This window comes from Rosa rugosa, chromosome 4 (assembly GCF_958449725.1).
Source record: "Rosa rugosa chromosome 4, drRosRugo1.1, whole genome shotgun sequence".
In the NCBI taxonomy this organism is placed as follows: Eukaryota; Viridiplantae; Streptophyta; class Magnoliopsida; order Rosales; family Rosaceae; genus Rosa; species Rosa rugosa.
In genome coordinates this window covers 45,434,402-45,456,880 of record NC_084823.1, presented here as the reverse complement: position 1 = coordinate 45,456,880, position 22,479 = coordinate 45,434,402, and the positions used below count along the sequence as shown (strand labels likewise).

The window sequence follows — 22,479 nt, the reverse complement described above, 5'->3', positions numbered from 1 at the left end:
TGCGCCTGGAGTCGTGGCAAAATGTTCCCAAAATAAGGGACTGTGGGACGAGATGAGGTGGTCCAATTGTTTTTGCCATCCATCTAATTCTTATTAATTGTGTGTATTAAAGTAGTCCACCCATATATGTGTATCTCATTTGGGACCGCATCGTCTTTTTCTTTTTTTTCTTTCTTTTGTGTTTAATTACGAATGGAGAATGAAAATAATATGCCCTACTCCACGCGCACCCTTCTATCCCTTCACTGTCATTCATTTAGTCTTCTTCCACAAGTGCCCTATCATGATCACCAACATTTTTCAAGTTGGTTTCTCCTCCACATGTTCTTTAAGGAAATCATGACTTCTTCCCCAATTGCAAGGTCATTGGCACAATGAAGAGTTGATCGATGGAAGTTTTCTCTATTAGCTAGGGTTAAATGTAGCAATGAGGACACGGTTGTCGGTCGATTTATATTAACGCGGATTGACTCTCAAATAGGATGTAAAGTAAATTTACCAAACGATGAATAAGAGTTGCCAATCGACCAACATACGTAGGTATAGCCTGATTGTTGGAATTCACAATATGACAAGGAGATTATAATTTCCCGAATACAAGCGTGGATAAGTTATGTAGATCCAACATGATGAAATTTTCTCTATTGCCATAAATCCGGATCAAATTATAGTTGAATCGTTTGGCACAATTAGGGTCGACCAATTCTCAGTAGGATCTTACATTTAGGTTCCAAATTCATTTTGTGCCTCTCATATTTTGGGCTCTAATAGAATAATCTAGGAAAATTATTCCAATGGTTCTACAAAAGATGTTACTAATCTATTATATAAATATTCGAAATGCCGATTGTAGGTGAAATTGTAGTGATAATATGTCATGCATTCTTGAATAAACTAGAATGACTTCGTACCACATCACTTGCTTAATCAAATTTCTCATCAAGGTGAGACATACACACATAATGCATGGGTCCTATGTGTACAATATCTCTAGTAGAAACATGATCAATGATTCAGTGGTATATGCAACAATGCAATGTTAACTATATCATAGGACGATTTATAAAACTTTTGAAAAGCCAAGTTCTTGTCATCTTGAGAACGAGCAAGCCTCATGTCCATAAGGAGATTATAGACCGTAGGTTTCTCCTCATGGCCATAACAAAAACCTCATGTTCCTTCAAACCAATCTCATACACCAAAAACGAAACTCACCTTTCTAATTAATTATATTTTCAGTGAAATGAAATTCACATTCAAATTAAAATGACCTCATTTTCAAGTAATTAAAATGTTTTTGAAGCCAAAATGAAAGATCCTTTCCATTTCACTTTCCCATTTTCAAAAACGATAAACAAAAACAAAAATATTTTTAGCAAGTAAGAAATGTTGGTTACGTGAGCTACAAGCTCCAAGAAATGAGAGTGTTATATTGCAAGAGGTCCTAAGCAGCTTTAATGGTTTGGTCTGTTGGAAAAGGCAGGTGGTCCTAAACTAAGAGAAGCTTTCCCCGCAGCTTGCCATTTTTCCCTTCGATCTTCACCTCTTTACCGTACCCTAATCGATCATACACCAGGCTGACCTCATTCTGCGCACCCCTGCGCAACTTAGCAAACCCTATTCCCCAAAACCTCGATCACTCTCTCCGAGTCTGTCTGAGACTCTCTGCCAGAAAACTCAGTTTAACTATCAGCCTTTATCAGCCTTACGTAACTTTCATCCAGATTTTATATGTTAACGGCTCAGTTGCTTACATAACCTTTCCTCTTTGCTTATGCATGCCCTTGGATCCGTACGGACACGTCCTACTTTTGAAGGGTATGTCTATGATTGTGTTTTGTAATTTTGTTTATGGGGAAGGATGGGTCAATTCTGGGTGGGGCGCCACCCCAAAACCCATAAAAGACGGGTGACCTTGCATTGAGATCAGCGGCCTGGTACTGTTGTTTGTTTGCTCCAGTTTTGAAACTGGGTGCTTATTTTCTTCGGAACTTGGAACTAAATAATTTTGAGGCCAATAGGGTGGTCCTTGGTTCATATATAGATTTATATTGATGGGTTTTTAATTTTTTTTGCATGGACCATTCTAGACGAACCAGGCTAGCTGATTAGGGTTTCCAGTCATCCCAGTGGCCTCTCTGCCATTGATGCAGCTTTTGAATCTAGGAACAACATGGTTTTTGTAAGAGACAGAAGAGAGTGGTGATGGTGGTGAATGGTGATGACGACGATCCAAGTGGGAGGGAGCTCGAGGGGGTTGGGGGGTAGGGCAAGAAGACACAGTATGCAGATCTAAGGGGATTGATTTACTGTTTAGTTATGTTTTGGGGGCCTTTGGACCAATGGATTGGTGTGGCTTTTATGGCTGTAGGGACTGTCTTGTACTTTGACTCTGCCAGCCACAGAAGAAAGGTTTTTGGACTATTTCATCCTCATCATCGAGTTATTTTGCACAGCATTTAACCTCAACTCCTTTTTTCTTCATGTTTTACACTGATAAACTACTTAACCTCAGCTCTTGTTAATTAATTTTTTGGTGCATAAATTTTAATTAATATTTGTTCATGACAGTCCATGATTTAACTTGACAAGTAAATCAAAGTATACTAGGGATTCATTTTTATAACACCATAGGGATCAAGCCCAAAATTCTTAAAAATAAAAAATAAAAAAGAAGAAGAAGAAGAAGAAGAAGAAGTTTCCTTGACCTTAAAAGAAAATAAATAGAGAAGTCTTCTTCTTCCCCAATTTCAACTGAGTTCACAAATTTCTAGATAAGGTTACATCAACTGATAAAGTAATATGAGGTTCACATCCAAAACCAATTGACAATTGATGGAGTAGCCCAAACCCTTATAAACCCATTTGCAAGGTCCCATTTTTCCCATGTGGGATGTATATATTCTCAACACGCCCCCGCACGTGTGGCGAATTTTCAAGCCATACACGTGGACAACTTGGGTGACGTGGAGCCCGTGTGGCCGTTAGGCATGCACACGTGGGTAACGTGGCTCTGATATCATGATAAAGTAATTTGGGGTTCACATCCAAAACCAATTGGCCATGGATGGAGTGGTCCAAACCCTTATAAACTCATTTGCAAGGTCCCATTTTTCCTATGTGGGATGTATATATTCTCAACATAAACAACTAGCTAGCCCTAATTTGATGGCTTCGATTAACAACTACTGCTAGCATCAAGGTCACGTAAAATGAAAGGCTTATACGATGAACAATTTATTTGCCATTTTTAGTGAGGGTGATTGTTTTCCTTTGTTTTCATGCATGGACCTTGGAATGTGAAACACATGAAAACCAAAGCCAAAGGCATCACAATAGTGACTTATTATGAGGACCTGCTATTGTCACATTTCTAAATTGGTTATCCTAAAATGGTAGGAGAGTATTTCCAAAGATACCTCCTCGATCCTCGATAGTATGTCATTGTTTCCCTTGTCAACATTTTCCACAGTTTTTTGAAAATGGTTTCGTTTGAAGGAAGCGATGGAATATGTTGCACTATCAGTCTATCATAGGTGTAATTTTCATGGAATACAAAACGATTTGAAATATTCGTTTCAATATTTAATGAAATCCATAAATTGCTTGACCTTAGTTGCCGATGGAATAATGACTGCACAATAGTGATCAGTCCCTAGCTTTCGCCTTTGTCCTAATCAAACGTAGCAATTTATGATTAATTTCCATAATAGACTGGGCATAATGACGGCTGCATTTTTTACCTTTCAAAACTAAGCACCATTTATCACAATCATTATTTCAAACTATGATTGTAAGGTACAATTTACTCTACAGTTGGTTACTCTTTTATCATATTTATTGAGCATCTTCTCCATACCTAGTCCAATACACAAACCCTAATTCAAAAGGTCTTACTCTTAAACCCTAATCTGAAAACCTAGTATGATTTGTATTGTGTCTTTTAGGCTTCTAAGTAGCTGGCCATGGAGTCTTGAGTTTGGTTTTGATGCTTAATCATATCGCATTTTTAGTTGCTAGCCAGTTGCTCCTACGTACTCTAATGAACTCTAAAAGAAGTTTTCTCGAAACTCGATCAAATGAATTGGTTCAGGAGGTCAGGTGGTTCAAATGAGCACAACTGATGAAAATTCCAGATTTGACCATGAGTAACTGATGGAAGTTCTGAAATTTAACTAGAGATTAGGCATTATTGGTTCATGATCAATTTGTATTACTCATGTCATGGTGGCTGTTATTATTTCTTACCCAACTAAAAGGGATTGTATATAGAAGTTGAAAGCATGTAGTGTTCATTATTTCATGTGTAACCATAGCTTTGCCAATTTTCCTTTTATTCCTCATCCTGTGGAAAGGAGGAGGAGAAGAAAAGAGCAATTTGGCACTAGCTCGTAGTGCATAATAACACCACAAATAAAGACGACCCGCATGGAGATTTTTTGTTGTCGTGGGCCATAATTGGTTACCATTGTATGAAAAATAAATTCCAAAGGGTAAGTTAAGAAGGGGCCCTTTTTGTTCCTATAGCCGTTAAAATTTAACATCAAAACCTTCACCCATTTTTGTTCTTGAATGATCCAATGGACTGTCAAGCTCCATCTCTCTGCTGGTTAATTTGCATCCTTTCTGGGGTGGGGGTCTAGCTAGATCGATCAATTTTCTTGAGATGGATAGCGTCAATTCCACAGTTAACAGACAAATAAATGAAAGTGAAAGAATGATAAAATCGATATATTCATCATAAACTATATAATTTATTGCTCCTTTGGTTTTCCAGCTCCAGCTCTTATATATTACTAATTGAATGCAACTGTATTACCTGAGAAATTTCCATTTTTCTTTTTCATTCTAATCCATATATGCATGCATTAATGATTTGAATTTTGACTTTTCACATTGAGGAAAAGAAAAGGATTCTTGTTTGTATATATAAAGCATGTATTGAACTTTCATATAAGACCATCAACTTTTGTGATATGTTCAATATACAATATTATCTATATACCAAGGAAATGACCAGAAAGTAGTCTCAAAAAGAAAAAGAGGCTTTTCTAGCTATTAAATATGTTTAACTTCCTTAATCTTTGGTCTTGCACTTGCTTAAAGATCTCACAACATGAATTAGATAAACAAGAAAAGGTAGGAATGGTGGAACTAGCTAGCTAGGACCAGTTCAATGAAAATGAAAATGGGTGGGACCAATCCAATAATACAAAGATAAGCTAAGCCAAAAAGAATATATAAAGGCAAAGGAAGCATTGGACTAGGATGACAAAGCTAGAATGACATTGGCAGAGGAGATGAAGAGGATGACCTTTATTGCTAGTATATTCACACACGATGGCTTCGAGTGACTTAATTTGATAACTTAAATTCCAGTTGATGGCCATTTAGATCTAATATTGCTCGCATTAATTGAATATGTCTGATTTTTTGTTTTTCTTCAATGTTCTATTGATCAATTGTTAACAGATCCGAAGAAAAATTAATCAAAAGAACTATGAAAAAAAGGCTTGAGAAAGAACAATATGTGTTGAGAAAAGAAAAGGAGGCTAGGGCAATTGGGCAAAGACGTTAAGGCAAAATACTTGACGAATTGCTTTAAAAGGAAAAAGTAAAAGCATTTAGATAATAAACAAAATGAGTTCCGCAAAAAAAAAAAAAAAAAAAAAAAAATTCATGAACGCTCTTTTGTGTACACATTATATCTTCGGCATTCTACATGACAATCCAATGATTGGATTCATTGCATAACAGATCAGGCTTTTGACTCATGGACTGTCAAGGCCTCATTGTGTTTCCGCCATGACAAAGAGTTCTCAAGGGTTTTCTATCTATCAAGTACCATATATCTAATGTTTCTGCAGAGCTTTCAAGTGATAAAGCCACTTGCAGCGCGAAGGAATTGAAATTGGTGGTCTGCTTTTGTACAGTTCCTGAGTTCCCATGGAAATATTTGTACGATCATGCGGCATTCCTCATACTGTCGTTCTCAAAGAGATGACTCCAAAACCGACCTTATTGCTCAGTGTGGACGTGTAAAAAATTATGTATCTCCCATTGCCCTTGAGGATTTTTGGGCGGTTAGCTAGGAGAACGTGATGAAGTAGTGTTTTGTTTTTCCTCTTTGCCATAATACTTTGATGAGTTAAAGTTGTCGATCGGCTAGATTGTTGAAGTTGTTATACTTCCATACAAATATATAGAAGTTTTTTTTTTTTTTTTTTTTTTTTTTTTTTTTTTTTTTTTGACTTCGTCAAGGGGAACCCAAAGGCTTCCTAGGCCCAAGATAAACCTCTTCGGTGCATGACTAAGAATGAAGTATGTAGCTTGGAATAAAAACATAATAGCTTAATCAATTTTTTCGAGCTGCTCTTAGCCTCTTATATATGGTTTGAACAAGAAATTAAAATCCAGCTGTATGAGGCCAGAAGATTGTAGCTTTGCTTTTCCATTTATACTTTGACAAAAAAATCTCATAATGTAAGTCATTACTTTGGTGTGTGAACACTAGATGAAATCATATATACCTAGCGTGAGTACTAAGCAACTGCTAGAAATTAACCCTTATCCTCGCATATATCATACCGTTTTGCAAAACTAAAATAAATTAAGCAGTTAATGACAATTTATCAGCCTTGGTTTGCAAGTTTGACCACAGACCAAAAATCTAAAGGCATGTCATGCAAAGTTGTTTCTCAAGTCCAAGTAAAGACTAACTATCCATACCAACTCTGTGACTTGTTTATTAAGTCTTCTCTGACCAAGCATCTGTTAACGAAGAGCAATAATGCCCTAGAACACTAAGGCAAGCTTTGAACTTAGAGTTTACCATTATAATTAGGAAACCATTTTCTCACTGGTCAGTACTATACCCCATGCATGTGAGTTGAGCTCAATGATTGGCAGGTGCAATCTACAAGGCTACAAGTAAGAAGAATTAGGTAACAAATCCACTCTTCTAAGATATCAAAACATTATTTAGAAACAAGAAGATTTCTTAACCCAACTATTAATATATGTTCTTCTTGTTAATTGAGAGAGAGATGAGTCAGCAACAAGACTAAAGTCGATATAAGTGACAAAGGAAACGCAAAAGAAATTTGAGAACACACTCTTTAGCTGCTTGTCTCAATGTGCATCTGTCTCTTAACATTTCGACTTGTTTCGTTTTTCCTTTCCACACCACATGATAATATTGTTGATTAATGTTGAGCTGAATCTCACTAATAAGTTAATTTTGCTTGCATGCACTGCTTTGTTAGAATAATCATTTTTGTTGGCAATCACAAGATGGTTTCCTAAAAGACCTTGCTACCATTCTCATTGGATGATTATTGATTATCTAAGCTTAGCTAAGCTAAGCTTTTGTGTAACAGACATATCTATTGAAAGGGACTCGATCTTTCATGACTATAAAATAATGTCTATTTTTCTTTTTTTTTTCTTTTTTTTTCCTTATGGATATCATAATATATATGTACATGTTCATATTTAGAGCAAGTGGGCTACTTTGCATTTTGACTATATATATGCATGTACAAACTAATAGGGATAAAACACACTGCACACCACTAGTTTCCACTATAATTTTCACATGGATAAGGCCTTAATATACATTAATTGAGTCTTGATCAAACATGATATGATGAAAAACAAGGCCAAATATATTTAAATGGGAACTTTCTTGTGATAATGTTCCTTCATCATGTTAATATATATACAGTAGTGTCTACAAGAGGTTTATTTTGAGATGAGGAAGCTCCAACTTGACTGAAGTTCAAGTCTCGTATCAAATCCATTTTCATATGTTGAGACATTTTTTTGTTCTCTCAATTAAGCTAGTTTATCTCATCATCAAAAAATTATATTGTGAATTTGGGTTCATAATTGTAACATATTCTTGAATCATAACTTGTATAGGTTTTAATGTTGAATTATGTACGATGTAACGCAATCTTCAAAGTTACTAAATACAAACGAGTCAATTGACCAATGAATAAAACAATCAATTTTGTAATTGGATTTTAAGGTTTCATTTCAAATTACTTGTATGTTAATTAGCAAAACTGCATAAAAGAATCATGAATTTCTTCATAATCACTGTTTTCTAATTAATTTGTTAATTTATCATTGTTAATAACAATATGTTAATTTGAGAGTATTTTTCTTGTTAATTTATGTAAATTATGCTTTTTATATTTGTTATATTTCAGTTCACATGCAATGCAACACATTGTGGTGCTACTTCTAGCTATAATTTCTCCTAGGAGTTTCTGGTTCATAATAATATACATCTCAATTAAATTAACACCACCTAGTAACCATTTCTTTTCAAAGTTGGTAGAACCGAAACGTAAACTATGCATTGCTGTCTACATTAAGCATTTTGTCAAAAACCCCAAGGGTCAATTTTGTATTACGTTATGTTTTTACTAAGATGGGATTGAAATAGAAAGATCTCATTTGTTAATTGCTACTCATACTCTTAATCATAGGCTAGTTCCTCTAAAGAATCGTAAACATCTTGTCAATGACCATCACTCTTTAGCTTTTTCCAGATGGGCTTTTTTCATACATATAGACAGTTGTGGATGATCCTAAAAGCTAGACTAAACAAAAAAAATGGGAAGAGTTAAGCTCTTCGGTCTCTGACCATACCTTAGTTTGGAGCTAGGCTGCCATTGCAACTTTTCCAAAGTGCAAGAATGTTTTAGAAAACAAAGGAGGATAGAGATAGGGGTTTAATTATAGCTCATAGTTTAGAAGACAGCTCCTTATCACTGTATATCTGCATATGCAAAAACCTCCAAACCCTTTAAACAAAGTAAACAGAGGTACTATATATGCTCTTGTCTTTGACAATGACAATAAACCAATTAGGTATTACTGCTAGTACCTTATCCTAGAAGTACTGTTTCTGAAAGAGGTCCAGGGATATAGTACATTGTAGTACTATAGGAAGATGTCCCATGGTGATAAATTATTGTAGTCAGTTCTATAGTTTCAATTAATTTACTTACATGGACTGTCCAGGTTTAGTAGTATAGTCCTGGTCAAGGGAGTTAAGAAGAAATTAGTAGTCTAGCACACCATGCATTTAATTTGATAATACCTTTTCGAAGAAATAGTGATGATAGTTAATAGGATGTTATGCTTGCTTGACAACTAGTTTTAATTAGAATTTTAGGGTTAGAGAATAGGACCTCATACCTAATCCCATAAAGGTGTAATATGTCTTTATTGACTAAAGAATTGGGTTTAGGGTTTTAAAATTGCAAACAATATATGATCGACTTGGGATGTTGAAAATCACTAAAACATATAAATGATTGGTACTTTACAGAACTTTCACCACCAACTCGAGATTACCAACTTTCTTTTATGAATGACCTGATCAAATCAAGAATTCAAGATGCGGTAGAACTTTGAATAACCAATGTTTAATTGTACCAAACATAAACAAAATGCATGGATAGTTAAATGTGCAAGGTTCGTAGAGATTGTTAATATAATGTATGGTAATGTTGTTCGTAAAACTTTATGAAGGGCACCATAGACTGATAGATCTAATATTTCAAATACTGTGTGAAGTCTCTTACTATATAAGAAAGTATGAATAAGAAATCGCACCACAATAAAAATAAAAAAAAATAAAAAAAAGGGAAGAAAAAAAATAAAAATAAATAAAAGACAAAGCACACGATTTCTATCACCAATAGGGACGAAGCTCAAAATCCATGATAAGATGGCCACTTCATTGACAAAAGTGAAGAAAAAAGCAAAATTGTGAGACTTTCATAGCTAGACATCCATGACATAGAATTATAGGATTGCGAGCATGTAGGAGAATAACAATAAAAGAAGAAATAATATTTTTATTAGGATCTCCAAATCTGTTCACTTGACCTCACTCTATTATGAATTATTAAAAATGACATATATAACCTACTATAAAATGACTATTAAGGACAATAATAGTATATTGATTTTCTCTACACTTTCCAATTCACTAATATTAGATTGGATTCTTTATTATTTTCCTTATCTATTTACATTTTCTAATTTCACTACATACTCATTAAAGCATTCATATATATTTAATAAGAATTAAAACTACGATTCAGATCATGTGACATAAAAATGTATGATATACATGTTGAACTCATATTGGTGAGTGAAAACAAAATAAATCATATTATGACGGAAGTCTTAGTCCATCCATTATATTTGCAAAAAAAAAAAAATGATCTAGCAATTAAAATAAACTAAACAAATATTTAAATAATTAATCTTCATTTTTCTTTTGCAAAGCTAAAAAGAAGAAGAAAAAAAAACCACAGAATAGTTCATGTTATTTTCTTGTTGATTAGTAATTAATTTTTAAAAATCAATACCTTGTGTTTGATTTTTTTTATTGAAAAAGAGATTTATGTTGTCTGATTAAAGAATAGATATGTAATTAAGATTTATAGAGTAATTAAATCTTTTTTTTTTTGAATCGAAAGAGATCAACCCGATTTTATAATTCAGCAAGCAGTACCAAACGACACACCCTAATGGAGTCAACAATAAAGAGTCATCCTTTAGGACTCACAAAAAACTTATTATAAACAAATAGAGACTCTGCAATCCAGAGTACATCCACCTTTTAGGAAATTCACGCACTATTATTCTAACAAAACCTAAATGCTCATAAGCTGTTTAAATAAATGTTTCAACCGAGCACTAGATTTTGCGACCCATACAAAAATTAAATATTAGAAAAAAGAACAACTCAAAAGTCCATAAAATCCTTTTGGGCCTGAATCAGCTCGATCAAGGATGCCAAGGACCCAAGACCAAAAGGCCCACTTATTACAGGCTCTAGGGTTAATCGCAACCCTAAGGAGGAAATTGCCGCCTCAACTACCATCACCGCCGCCTCCACAAAGAACAAGCTCGCCGTCGTCGACACCTACAACACCAAGCTTGCCCGCTGAAAACAGTCGATCCCTTCTCTTACCATCCCAATCGACCCAAAGCCGTCGTCACCGCTCAAACAAGGATAAATCACTGGCAAACCAGTAGGCCAGTGAGCTCCATCCCAGCCTGAAACCAATAACTCACCGCTGCCACACTCTGACCAGCAGCATTGGCCATGGATCTAAAAGCTCCTGGCTCCCAAACCCAAACTACTCCAAGCCCCGATCTCGAGTCAATCTCCCGAAGAGAAACCAAGTTCCCATCGAGCCCCCTCCAAACCAACCCCAGATCGGTTCCAGAAACACCAGTACTACCGTAACAGTTGACAGCCGCAATGAAAAGAAAAAGGCCGCAACCTAATAGCAAGGGGCGCCGTCGAGGAAACCTGCCGTCACCACCAAGAGGCAAACGAGAGAGAAGTAGAATGACCCCCTTTGTCGTCGAAGATGCAGGACTGCCATCAGCCGGAGCTAGCCGCCGTCGAGATATCTCTCTTTCGAGAGTCAGAGAGGAGAGCATATTTTCTTTAGGAATTTGATGGCATGAGTAATTAAATCATTGAAATGACTAAGTTTTTTATTTTAAAGATAATAGTTTGTTTGCAAACTATATGAGTGAGGTTATTTGAGTAACTTTAATGAGGTTTAGTGAGTAAATTTAGTATTTGAAAATTTGATAGGAGGTGTAAAAAATATAGGAGGTCAAGTAAGTAAATTTGGAGGTTCCAATAGAAAAAATCAAGAAGAAAATATCAAAATAAGTGTGTTTTAGATATCTATAATTTAGTGATTGGATTCGTTCATTTTTTTTATAAATTATTATTCAATAATCAATCTCACAATAAATTCATATACTTTTATTTAAAGGAAAACTAGATCAATAGAATATCAAAATGACTAATGGTTTTCCACTTAAATTAGTTCTTACAAGTGAACTAGAGAATAACTGATTCCAGTTATTAAATTAGATCCCATAAATGAGAGTATGCAAATTTCAAATTTGTAAAAGTCCTCTGTAGGATAAATTTATATAGATGCATATAGTATGATAAAATTAGAAGTTGGTCCACTTTCCCTTACCCTTCATTCCTATCAAGAATTCAAGATGTGCTTAATGTGGTGCAAAGAAAGTCTCAAACATTGAAACCCAATAAAACACACAGATCCATACATCATCAGCCCAATCTTCTCTTACCATCAAAACCATACAAATGAATTTATTTGACTCTGATCTAGTCACTAACACAAATTATTCCTTCAGAGAATCTTGCGTGGGGCAACTCTAAAGCCACGTGGTGGGGCGGATCAATCACTACCCAGTAGGGGAGTGTTTTGGGTATTGCATTTTAGGGAGCAGGGCAGTTTTGAAAAAGAGAGAAAATTTTCTTTCTTCTGATTGGTTGGCTCTAAACCCACGTGGTGGGGAAAGCCCACCTAAGAATTTCTCATTTCGTTCATCCTGTCTTTCCCAAGAATCAAATGGGATTATACTGGTCTTTATACTCAGCTCCTTAAAGAGCTCATCCCACAAGACAGACCAATTGGGACCCAAAGGTAAGGACCCCTCTAGTTGAAGACAAAAACCTTGCCCGAGGAGCGAAGCACCTAATTGTATTTCCACCGTTCAGTTCACGCCCTTCTGTCCATACAAAACAAATGAACTAATCAAAGTGTACAACACCACAAAAATTGAAAACACCTCCCAAATTTTCACCACATAAATTCATAAAACACACCGAGAGCACCCGATTTGATTTGACAATTGATCTTCATATGCACATGAAAGAAACATCTCAGCAATTTTGCAGGTGCATATATTTGACTAGAACTAGAAGTTGCATGTTCAAACTAGTGGTGAATGCTACTCATGGCAGTGACTCAATTGTGCTCTTCTGCTTCCTTGTTTTACATGTCCTGCTTCCCCAAAAATGCAACTCTTTCTTCACCTATCCAATTTTCTCAACAAAGGGTTGTTAGCAGTTATATGCTGTGCAAGCCCCAGGGATACTATTGAACATTCTGGTAATGGGTTTGGTGGTCTTCCTGAAAAACTGTACTCTCATAGAAAATCAGGTACTAGTAGTAGTACTAATACTAATAAAGTTCCACCTCCACGGCCTCGCCGGATAATTTTGGTTCGGCATGGGCAGAGTGAAGGAAATGTGGATGAGAGCGTCTACACTAGAGTTTCTAATCCAAAGATCCGATTGACCGAGAAAGGTATGGCTGATGCTGAGGAATGCGGGAAGAGGATCAAGGAGATGATTGAAAAAAGACAAGTGCATGATTGGAAGGTCTACTTCTATGTGTCTCCTTATAGAAGAACAGTTGAAACACTCAAGGGGTTAGGGAAAGCATTTGAGCGCTCAAGAATTGCTGGCATGAGAGAAGAACCTCGCTTAAGAGAGCAAGATTTTGGTAAGTGCATTCCATATAGGGTTAGTTCAGGTTAGTTTCAACATTAGGGTACACCATCTAGATGACAAGTCTAATTACATCCCAAAACAAATCTCGTAACTTCTAGTGTTCAAGTTTTCAGGTGATAGGAAGGAATTCGTATTTAAGATGAGATAAAGGGAATACATATTTCATCTATGCAGGGGCCTATTCAGTATATTTGTCCCCCAACAATTACTCTTACAACCCATAGAAGACCATTGAAGCTTATAGTTGCTCTTTCTAGGCCGGTATTGACATACTTTTATCTTGCTAATGAAGCTAAAATTTAGATCGATAGCTTGACAACATAATATGTCAAATTGTCTAGCAGGAGAGAAAAACTTCGCTTTTCAAAGCATGATAGTTTTCTAAATGTGCATTACTCAACAGAAATATTTTAACAGATTTTGGTCTTGTACTCTTGTTACACTTTTAAAGGGAATTTTCAGGATAGGGAGAAGATGAGACTTGATAAAGCTATGCGTATGCTTTACGGTCGATTCTTTTACCGGTTTCCTAATGGGGAATCTGCAGCTGATGTTTATGATAGGATTACAGGTACACGGAGCTTCTCCACAAATTACCAATTTTTGTTTTCATTGGATTAGTGTAGTAACATTGAAATGTGAATTGCAGGATTCAGAGAAACATTGAAATCGGATATCGAAGAGGGAAGGTTTCAGCCACCAGGGGAGAGAAATTCAAACATCAACTTGGTGATAGTTTCGCATTGCCTAACGCTGAGAGTGTTTCTGATGAGATGGTACAAGTGGACAGTGGAGCAGTTTGATGGCCTCAACAACTTTGGTAATGGAAGCATGATTGTTATGGAAAGAGGCTACGGTGGAAGGTACTAATCTTGCATCCTGGTTTGAACCCAACTTGAATAAAAAACGCACCTTCGGATCATGTTTACAATCTCTCTTGTATTAGATTAGCGTAGAAAGAACTGTCAACTGAAACTCTGTTTAGAATTTGCTGGTACTGCTTGTCAATACACCACACAGAAGAAGAGCTAAGAGAGTTTGGATTCTCGAACGAAATGATAGTTGATCATTCTGTTGCTCCTTTTAGGCAGATCATCATGTTATATATATCCCTAATGAGACATAACTCATACAACTAATCACTTTTATGCATCGCTTAGTTACAACTTTATATTGTTCAACTAATCAATTTTCAATTTGTGGAAATCCTCTCTACAACAAATTTGCCAAGATGCATCTAGTAATGATAAAAATTAGAAGGTTCAGCCACTTTTCCTTATTCCTATCAAGATATGCATGTTGTGCAAGAGTCTCAAAACCAAGTCCCAACTGAAACCCAATAAATACACAGATCCATATATCACCAACCCTGTCTTCTCTTACCTTCAAAACCATGCAGATTAACCAGACTGATATCAATATTCCAATTTGATTCTAATCTAGTCACCAACAAATATATACTTCACCCTGACTTTTCCAAGAATCAAATGGGATATATACTTTTCTTTATGCTCAGCTCATTCAACAACTCATCCCAGAAGACACATCAATTGGGACCCAAAGGTACTATGCAGAATAGGTCCCCTCTAGTTAGGACAAAAATCTTGGCCCGGGAGGGAAGCACCTAACTCCATTTCCATCGTTCAGTTCATGCCCTTCTGTCCAAACCAATGAACTACTCACAAGATTCACAACCCAACAAAAATTAGACAAAAAGGACCCCTCCTCCGTTTTTCACCACTAAAACATACCAATCAGATAAAGTTCAAACCAACTCATACACCAAGAGCACTTGATTTGAATTGACATTTGATATATGGTGGTGCATGTACATAAAAGCTCCAACAAGAAAATTGGAGCTGTATTTCTCTTTGAAACTGAGGCAGGCTCAAGTAGCCCTCCATCTTGGACCATACTGCAGATGCATATATATATGACTAGAAGTAGTTCAAACTAATGGTGAGTTCTACTCATGGCAATGACTCATCCATGCTTTTCTGCTTCCTCGTTTTACATTTCTTGCTTCCCCAAAAATGCAACTCTTTCTTCACCTATCCAAGTTTCTCAACAAAGGGTCTATGATTTTAATATAATCCAAGCCCGTGCAATCCCCAGGGATACTATTGAACATTATGGTAATGGGTTTGCTGGTTTTCCTCAAAAGCATTACTCTCATAAAGAATCAGGTACTAGTACCAGTAAAACTAAAACTCCACCTCCAAGGCCTCGGCGGATAATTCTGGTTCGGCACGGGCAGAGTGAAGGAAATGTGGATGAGGGAGTTTACACAAGAGTTTCTGATCCAAAGATTGGATTGACAGAGAAAGGTGTGACAGATGCTGAGAAATGTGGGAGGAGGATCAGGGAGATGATTGAGGAAGACCAAGTGCATAATTGGAAGGTCTATTTTTATGTTTCTCCTTATAAAAGAGCAGTTGACACACTCAAGGGTTTAGGGAAATCATTTGAGCGCTCAAGAATTGCTGGCATGAGAGAAGAGCCTCGCTTAAGAGAGCAAGATTTTGGTAAGTGCATGTCATTTAAGCCCAATGAAGCATGTTAAGTTTATTATTCTCTCTCTAGGCCGATGTTAATATGGTGTTATCTTGCTAGATTGTTAATGTAGCACTAAAATGTCACGTTTAGATTGATAGTTTGACAACATAACATGTTAAGTTGTTTAGCAAGATAGAAATTTTTTGTTTTGAACTGTGTTCTACATGTGCATTTAATAAGAGAAGTTTAACTTATTTTGGTTTTGCTACACATGCATCTGTATCAAAAGGGAATTTTCAGGATAGGGAGAAGATGAGAGTGGAGAAAGCTATCCGTATGCGATATGGTCGATTCTTTTACCGGTTTCCTAATGGGGAATCTGCAGCTGATGTTTATGACAGAATCACAGGTATGGTTTCTCTTCAACTTTCACATTGAGTTTATTAGGACAAATGGTATTGAGAAATTGAAGCATTATACTGTTGTAATTTCAGGATTCAGAGAAACACTGAAATCGGATATTGACGTGGGACGGTTTCAGCCACCAGGGCAGAGAAACCCAAACATCAACTTGGTGATAGTTTCACATGGCTTAACTCTGAGGGTGTTTCTGATGAGATGGTATAAATGGACAGTGGAGCAGTATGAGAGACTGAACAACTTTAGTAATGGAAGCATGGTGGTTATGGAACGAGGCTATGGTGGAAGGTACTTGTTTTTCTACTTACTAAACATACAGGATCATCAGTAGCATTTGATAGAAAAATATGTGCCAAAAAAAAAAATGTGGGAACTGAATTAGGATTTGAACCCGACGTGAATCGAACACGCAACCTTCTGATCTGGAGTCAGACGCGCTACCATTGCGCCACGGATCCCTAGATGATTGTAGCCTCTGTCAACCGATATATAAAAGTTACTAACTGGAAGATCAATCTCTGTGAATATTTGCAGGTACAGTTTGTCAGTGCACCACGAAGAAGAAGAGCTAAGAGAGTTTGGATTGTCAGATGAAATGCTAACTGATCAGGAATGGTAGGTGATCTAGAACTTAAGTTGACGAATACTATTAGCTTTGTTGCTTTCATTGATGTCCTTAGTGTAAGTAAGTATTTAACTAATTGGGTGTTGGTTTGTTGGGCTGTGATGAATGGTGTAGGCAAAAATATGCAAAACCTGGGGAGCTGAACTATGACTGCCCAACGCTAAATTCCTTCTTCACCCACTTCGGTGAAGACGATGATGGTGCAGCTGAGGAGGAGGAGTACTAGTTAAACAACATATAACCTAGCAGTTAGTTCATATCATTGATTACACAAGTAGATTACCTATAATGCTTCAGTCAAATTAATTCTTTGTAGTTCTGAATGAACATTCAAATTCTTTAACAATTACAATAGGGATCCAAATACCAGAAACCACTGTGACAATTAATATGCATTGTTCTTGATACGTTTTTTTACCATACGGTACAACAGGACAGTAAATAATAAAAAAAAAAAAAAATTAATTAGAGTGGAGATGCGGGGTATCGATCCCCGTACCTCTCGCATGCTAAGCGAGCGCTCTACCATCTGAGCTACATCCCCATGTTGTTTATATTTCACTCATTTTTATAATAATACTGTTTTTTTTTCATCGCTTTTGCTCGATTTCATGGTGACTTTTTCCCAAAGCAACAAATACTATACCGGATACTCAATAAATTATGACGATCTTAAGTGTTTTTTTCTCGATTACGTTCAAAGATACTTTCTTGAAGATGTGTAGGAAGCATAGAATACTTATAAGTATATTACGTATATTTTCTATGAAATACAATATTGGAAATCTGTATTTGATATCCACACTTGATTATAAAGGAAACCCTATACTAATTACAAAAGGAAATTAAACTACAAGGATATTATGAAAACTGCCAACGATAAATGAGTGGAGTATCGATTCGCCTGCATGTGACGAGGTCTAGACTCCAAAGAAGAAGAAGAAGAAGAAGAGCAGCCGACGATGAGTGATGAGTGCTGTATCTGCTTGGAAAGTTTGAACTCGGCGAGGGAGGTTTCCCAGACAGCTTGTAAGCATAGGCTTCACAGGACTTGTATCGAGTCCTCGCTGCGCTTCAGTGATTCATGCCCACTTTGCAGGAGGAGGGCAACTCCCACCACTTTGCTGCCGCGGCAGGAGTGTGAATACCTTCCCTTCTTCCTCATCCTCCTCGGTTTTGTGATTTTAGTACACATGTTAATATCAGGGGATTCAAATGTTTTTGGGAGGTAGGGAAGTAACGATTCTGTTAAATTTGTATTTGTATGACTTGTGGAGGGATAAAGATCAAATTTCAATTTATGTAATTAGTAAGGACAGATGTATGTCTCATTAGTATTCTTCCAACTCTATCGCGTAGGATTTTGCTTTAGGTGTGGCAAGGCTAGCTTGCCTAGCTATGCTGAATTTGAGTATGAAAACAAGTTTAGGTGTGGCAAGGCTTATAACTCGTACAACTAATCAGTTTTATGCATTGCTTACTTACAAGTTTATATCGCTCAGTAAACATGCACGCTAGTTTTCCGTACATATAAGTATATAACCAAGTGGAAACATCCTCCTGCTTATAATCAAATCCAATCCATGTAAGCTGTTCTTTGAATGGAGAAGATGAAAGAAAAGAAAAGCCCTGAAATCAAGGGGGACTATGCCAGAGATGCTGTAACGCATTCTGCTAACTCACATAACAGGATTTCCAAATCTGTTAAGACCCAAAACTTCCTCAAGAGTCCTCCCCAAGATGTCGAAAACTAAATAGTGCAAGCACCATCATAACCAATACCCCCAATAGAATCACGGTATATTAACTCCACAGAAAACTCACAATCAAGTTGTTCCTTACAACAGCTAAATTGTTAAAAAGAAAATTTTAATTACATTCCAACATCAAACACCAGCAGGCAGTGAAAAAAAAACATACAAAATCATCCTCTTCAACACAGTATAAGATGCTCTGGAATCAAAAGTATAGACAACAGCCTTGAAGGCTCGGTTACAGAAAGAATTGGGCTGAGATACCAATAGTAGTGTTCTCTGTCAACTTGACCTGAGACATGTTACAACAATCCTGTAAGAACCGGCAGGTTCTCGGACCTTGACATACCAACAGTGGAAGTAGCAGAACCTTACTTTCATACACCTTTACCGGGAACTGATTTCAAATCTCAGTCAAAAATCCCAAACTTTCTCTAGAGCTGCACAAATTAAGGCAAAGGTTAGATATCAGGCTGCAACCAATAGCCACTAACAAGAAGCAAGAAAAGGAACTCCATTTCCATGAGGAATATCTCATTATGAAGTTTGCACAAGGGAGAAAAAGGGTAAATAACATACAAACAGGAAATGCTTAGATAAAACTAAACTTCATCGTGAGTGGCAAAGCCCTGGTATTATTAATGTGATAAAACTAATGACACAGTGAAAAACCTTTCCTCTAGAATTGCAAAATATCAAAACTGAACATAAGCAAAGCTTAAGAGACAAAGAATGGTGCATCCCAAATACAGGGAATGCTCAGGACAAACTATATCCCACAGATCCTTCACTTCCCCATACAATTTCATAATCCTCTTGTTTGTTCTATCCACACCACCAACAAGAAGAGGACTGACACAACATCTCCACAAGGGCAATGCTTTTTCCTCCCTCCAAATTACACATAATACTTCTCAACAAGCATACAAGTGTACAACTCAAGAGACTAGTCCAGTGCTAACCAAATATTACCATATTATTTTGCACTTTTGAACTACACAACAGTTCTAACATGGCCAAATCATTTACACAAACCAGGACAGGACCAAATTACATGCCAAAATCAAAACAACCATATAGAAATAGCCAACTCCCAATGTAGAACCAGCTGTCCAACTCCCAATGTAGAACCAGCTGTCCAAAAATCTCATCTCATCTCATTCAACCAATAACCACTATACCAAATATTAGTCAGTCCTATATCGCTAAAGTTCCATACTTCCATTCAACATGAACTAAGAAGATTCCATACTTCCATCAAACCTAACTAAACATGCAATTCTCTGAATTTTATAACAGAACAAAAGTTGAATAAATATATCTAATGCTTCTATAGCCTCTTCCAACCTAAACCTCAGGGTGTATCCAATCAAACTAAAACTTCATCAGGGGATTCCCACCTTGGGTTAGATAGTAAGAAGACCACAAAATTACCAACTAAGATTAAATGAGACTATAGTGATCAGGAGGAAGGAAAGAGAGATAGAAAGACAGACCCTTTAGTGCATCATTTCCCACACTGTGGATACTATTAACTTCTATTGCTTCTCAATGGTTGCAGCTGTAACTCGTAATGGCCGTGGTCTTTCCTGCTCCCCATTCCGCCTCCAAAAGGACCGCCTCCACCAAACTTCAAATCCTCTTTGTATATTTGGGCAATCTTCACCAGAGTTCAAGAACCGATTAAACCAAGCCAGCAAAATTTCTTGTTGCCATGCTAAAGGCAGGGTAAGAATTGTGTTGCTCAGACCATCCTCAATTAAGTGCCTATCAAGGCCTTTTGATGCCCTCCTCATCCATCCAAAATCATCATAAAATGGCACCAACCATGTACGCAAAAGCAAGAACCTCACGTCCTTGGAAGCCAACAGCTGACCCTTTCCAATCCCAACAAAGAGTCGAGCTGTAACTCTGCTAACCTCATATCTATGAACTGCAGCCACTTTAGAATGCGATTCAGACAACTCAGTTTGAGATGCCCATGTTTTCAAGAAATCCTCAGCCATTTGTCTGTCAATCAAAATATCCAAAATCCAATGCAAATTATCCGCTTGCCTTGCAATCTGTCCCACATCCTTCAAGTCTGCCTCTGCTGCCCGAGAAAAATGGTGGCAAAGCAATTGCAAACACCCATCACAAGCCGAGTACAAGGACTCTTTCCGGAGTTCATTATGAGACGAATTCTCACGAAGCATCTTAGTCACCAATCCTTTCATCTCGCGCCTTGCCTTCTCATCTTTTCCTTCAAGAACCACATGCAGAAGCTTTACTAAAACTTCTTCATTGTCATTACCCTCCTCAGTCCCATTAGCCACTTCCAGCGACACCCTCTTCAACACTTCCCCGGCTCCAACACCTTCAAGCCGCAGCTCCGACAACAGCGATGCCACCTTCTCCTCTTCTTCCTCAGCCCACGGCGCCGCCTCCAAGTACTCCAAACAAGATAAAACACCAGCATCAAACCCAATTGCCGCCGAAACCTACACCACACACAACAATCTCATCATTTCCATTTTTTGCTTTGCCATACATAATTCAACTATAAAACAAAATTTCAACATCCGGGTACACTCTGTTTTCATTCCAAATACATAACCTACTTACCTAAAACAGCTACATTATCCAAACTATATATTACTTTCTTTCTAAGCAATCAAACATAAGCAAACAAGTATTTTTTTTTTTTTTTTTACCTTCAAAATGCCAAGCACTTTAGGAACGTCCTCCTTCATTAGCCTCTTCCTCAGATCCTTACAATACATCAACCTCAAAGCCTCAATATAAACCTCCACGTCATCACAGTCAGCAATCTCCACATTGTACGGTGGCGACGAAGACGGCGTCGTTCTCTGCTGCTTGACCCACCTGTCCGAGAGCTTCACGGCGAAGAACCGGCTGTGCGCGATGAGAATCGGACGGTGCAGACTCATCGAGACGCTGAACCCGTCCTTGGAGCTCAACGTCAGCTTGATGTCACTATTGGTCGGGTCATTGAACTGGTTCCCGGGGCTCCGAGAACCCAAGAGGTCCGAAACCCGCTGCATCATCAGCGCCTGCTTGTCCTGGACCAAACCCATGTGAGTAGTCCTCGGCGGCGGCGCGACGCCGTTTTGGTGGATCTGGGCGGGTTTCGGGTTGGCCATTTCGGGCTCGCTGGCCATCATTTCGAAAAGGGTCGGGCTGGTCCGCGGCGGCGGCGACATTGGGTTCAGCAGACCCGCATTGAGCATACTATTGAACCGAGTGAAGCTCGAGTTATACGAATCGTTGTGACCGTTGCTCAAAGCCGGAGTGAAGTCCATGACTGGGGATAAGCTCCCCGGAGAGAACCGGATCCTGAACGACGGCGAAGAATTCGGAGATGGGTAGTCCTCAACCGGGTCGAGCTCGCGGGTCGGGTCAATGGGTAGTCCGCCGCGGCGGGAATGGGTCGGGATTGGTTTTGAGGCAGGACAGCACCAGGAGTTCTCGGGGGAGACAATCGTCGGCGGGTCGAGCTTCCGGGTCGGGTAGTTGTTGTTGCGGCGTCTGGGTTTGGTGGGTGGTTGTTGATGGGGGTGAGCTTTGAGAGCTGCAGTAGTAGTAGTAGTAGTACTAGTAGATGTGGCTGTTGCCATGAAATTGAATAAAAATGAAATGGGAATGGAGCTTATATTGTCATCTAGTTCAGAGACAATAGTGAGCTAAAAAAAAATGGCGGGGTAAACGAGAAAGGATCATTAGTAAAAACAAGAGAGGCATGAATCAAATCCGGCAGTGTTTGTTTGTATTAGAGACTAGAGAGAAGGGAAGGA

At 37.6% G+C, this 22,479-nt stretch overlaps 2 protein-coding genes and 2 non-coding genes across 4 annotated transcripts; 1 reads left to right on the top strand and 3 right to left on the bottom strand.

Moving 5' to 3' along the window:
* The first annotated feature begins 12,777 nt into the window (after positions 1–12,777).
* On the top strand, positions 12,778–17,351 carry LOC133745857 (uncharacterized). The gene is made up of 8 exons (XM_062174022.1): positions 12,778–13,382; positions 13,842–13,961; positions 14,040–14,253; positions 15,506–15,915; positions 16,176–16,295; positions 16,381–16,594; positions 16,841–16,921; positions 17,046–17,351. Exons 1-8 carry the CDS (start codon positions 12,893–12,895, stop codon positions 17,155–17,157), a joined length of 1,761 nt encoding a protein of 586 aa, XP_062030006.1. The 5' UTR covers positions 12,778–12,892; the 3' UTR covers positions 17,158–17,351.
* On the bottom strand, positions 16,693–16,764 carry TRNAW-CCA (transfer RNA tryptophan (anticodon CCA)). Its single transcript has one exon. It is a non-coding gene; the product is annotated as a tRNA-Trp (tRNA).
* A 51-nt stretch (positions 17,352–17,402) lies between the features above and the next one.
* Positions 17,403–17,475, bottom strand: TRNAA-AGC (transfer RNA alanine (anticodon AGC)). The gene has a single exon. It is a non-coding gene; the product is annotated as a tRNA-Ala (tRNA).
* A 1,244-nt stretch (positions 17,476–18,719) lies between these two features.
* Positions 18,720–22,454, bottom strand: LOC133743926 (BTB/POZ domain-containing protein At1g63850). Its single transcript, XM_062172002.1, has 3 exons — positions 21,379–22,454; positions 20,182–21,165; positions 18,720–19,125 (listed from the first exon to the last, which is right to left on the bottom strand). The coding sequence occupies exons 1-2, from the start codon at positions 22,300–22,302 to the stop codon at positions 20,224–20,226; spliced, it is 1,866 nt and encodes a 621-aa protein (XP_062027986.1). The 5' UTR covers positions 22,303–22,454; the 3' UTR covers positions 18,720–19,125; positions 20,182–20,223.
* Between the last annotated feature and the right edge of the window lie 25 nt (positions 22,455–22,479).

Coding starts and splice junctions, on each gene's coding strand:
- LOC133743926 (XM_062172002.1), bottom strand. CDS start 22,302: ATGGCAACAGCCACATCTACTAGTACTACTACTACTACTACTGCAGCT. Junction 21,166..21,378: donor AAGTGCTTGGCATTTTGAAG/GTAAAAAAAAAA, acceptor TGTGTGGTGTAG/GTTTCGGCGGCAATTGGGTT.
- LOC133745857 (XM_062174022.1), top strand. CDS start 12,893: ATGCAACTCTTTCTTCACCTATCCAATTTTCTCAACAAAGGGTTGTTA. Junction 16,296..16,380: donor TGTTTATGACAGAATCACAG/GTATGGTTTCTC, acceptor TTGTAATTTCAG/GATTCAGAGAAACACTGAAA. Junction 16,595..16,840: donor GAACGAGGCTATGGTGGAAG/GTACTTGTTTTT, acceptor GAATATTTGCAG/GTACAGTTTGTCAGTGCACC.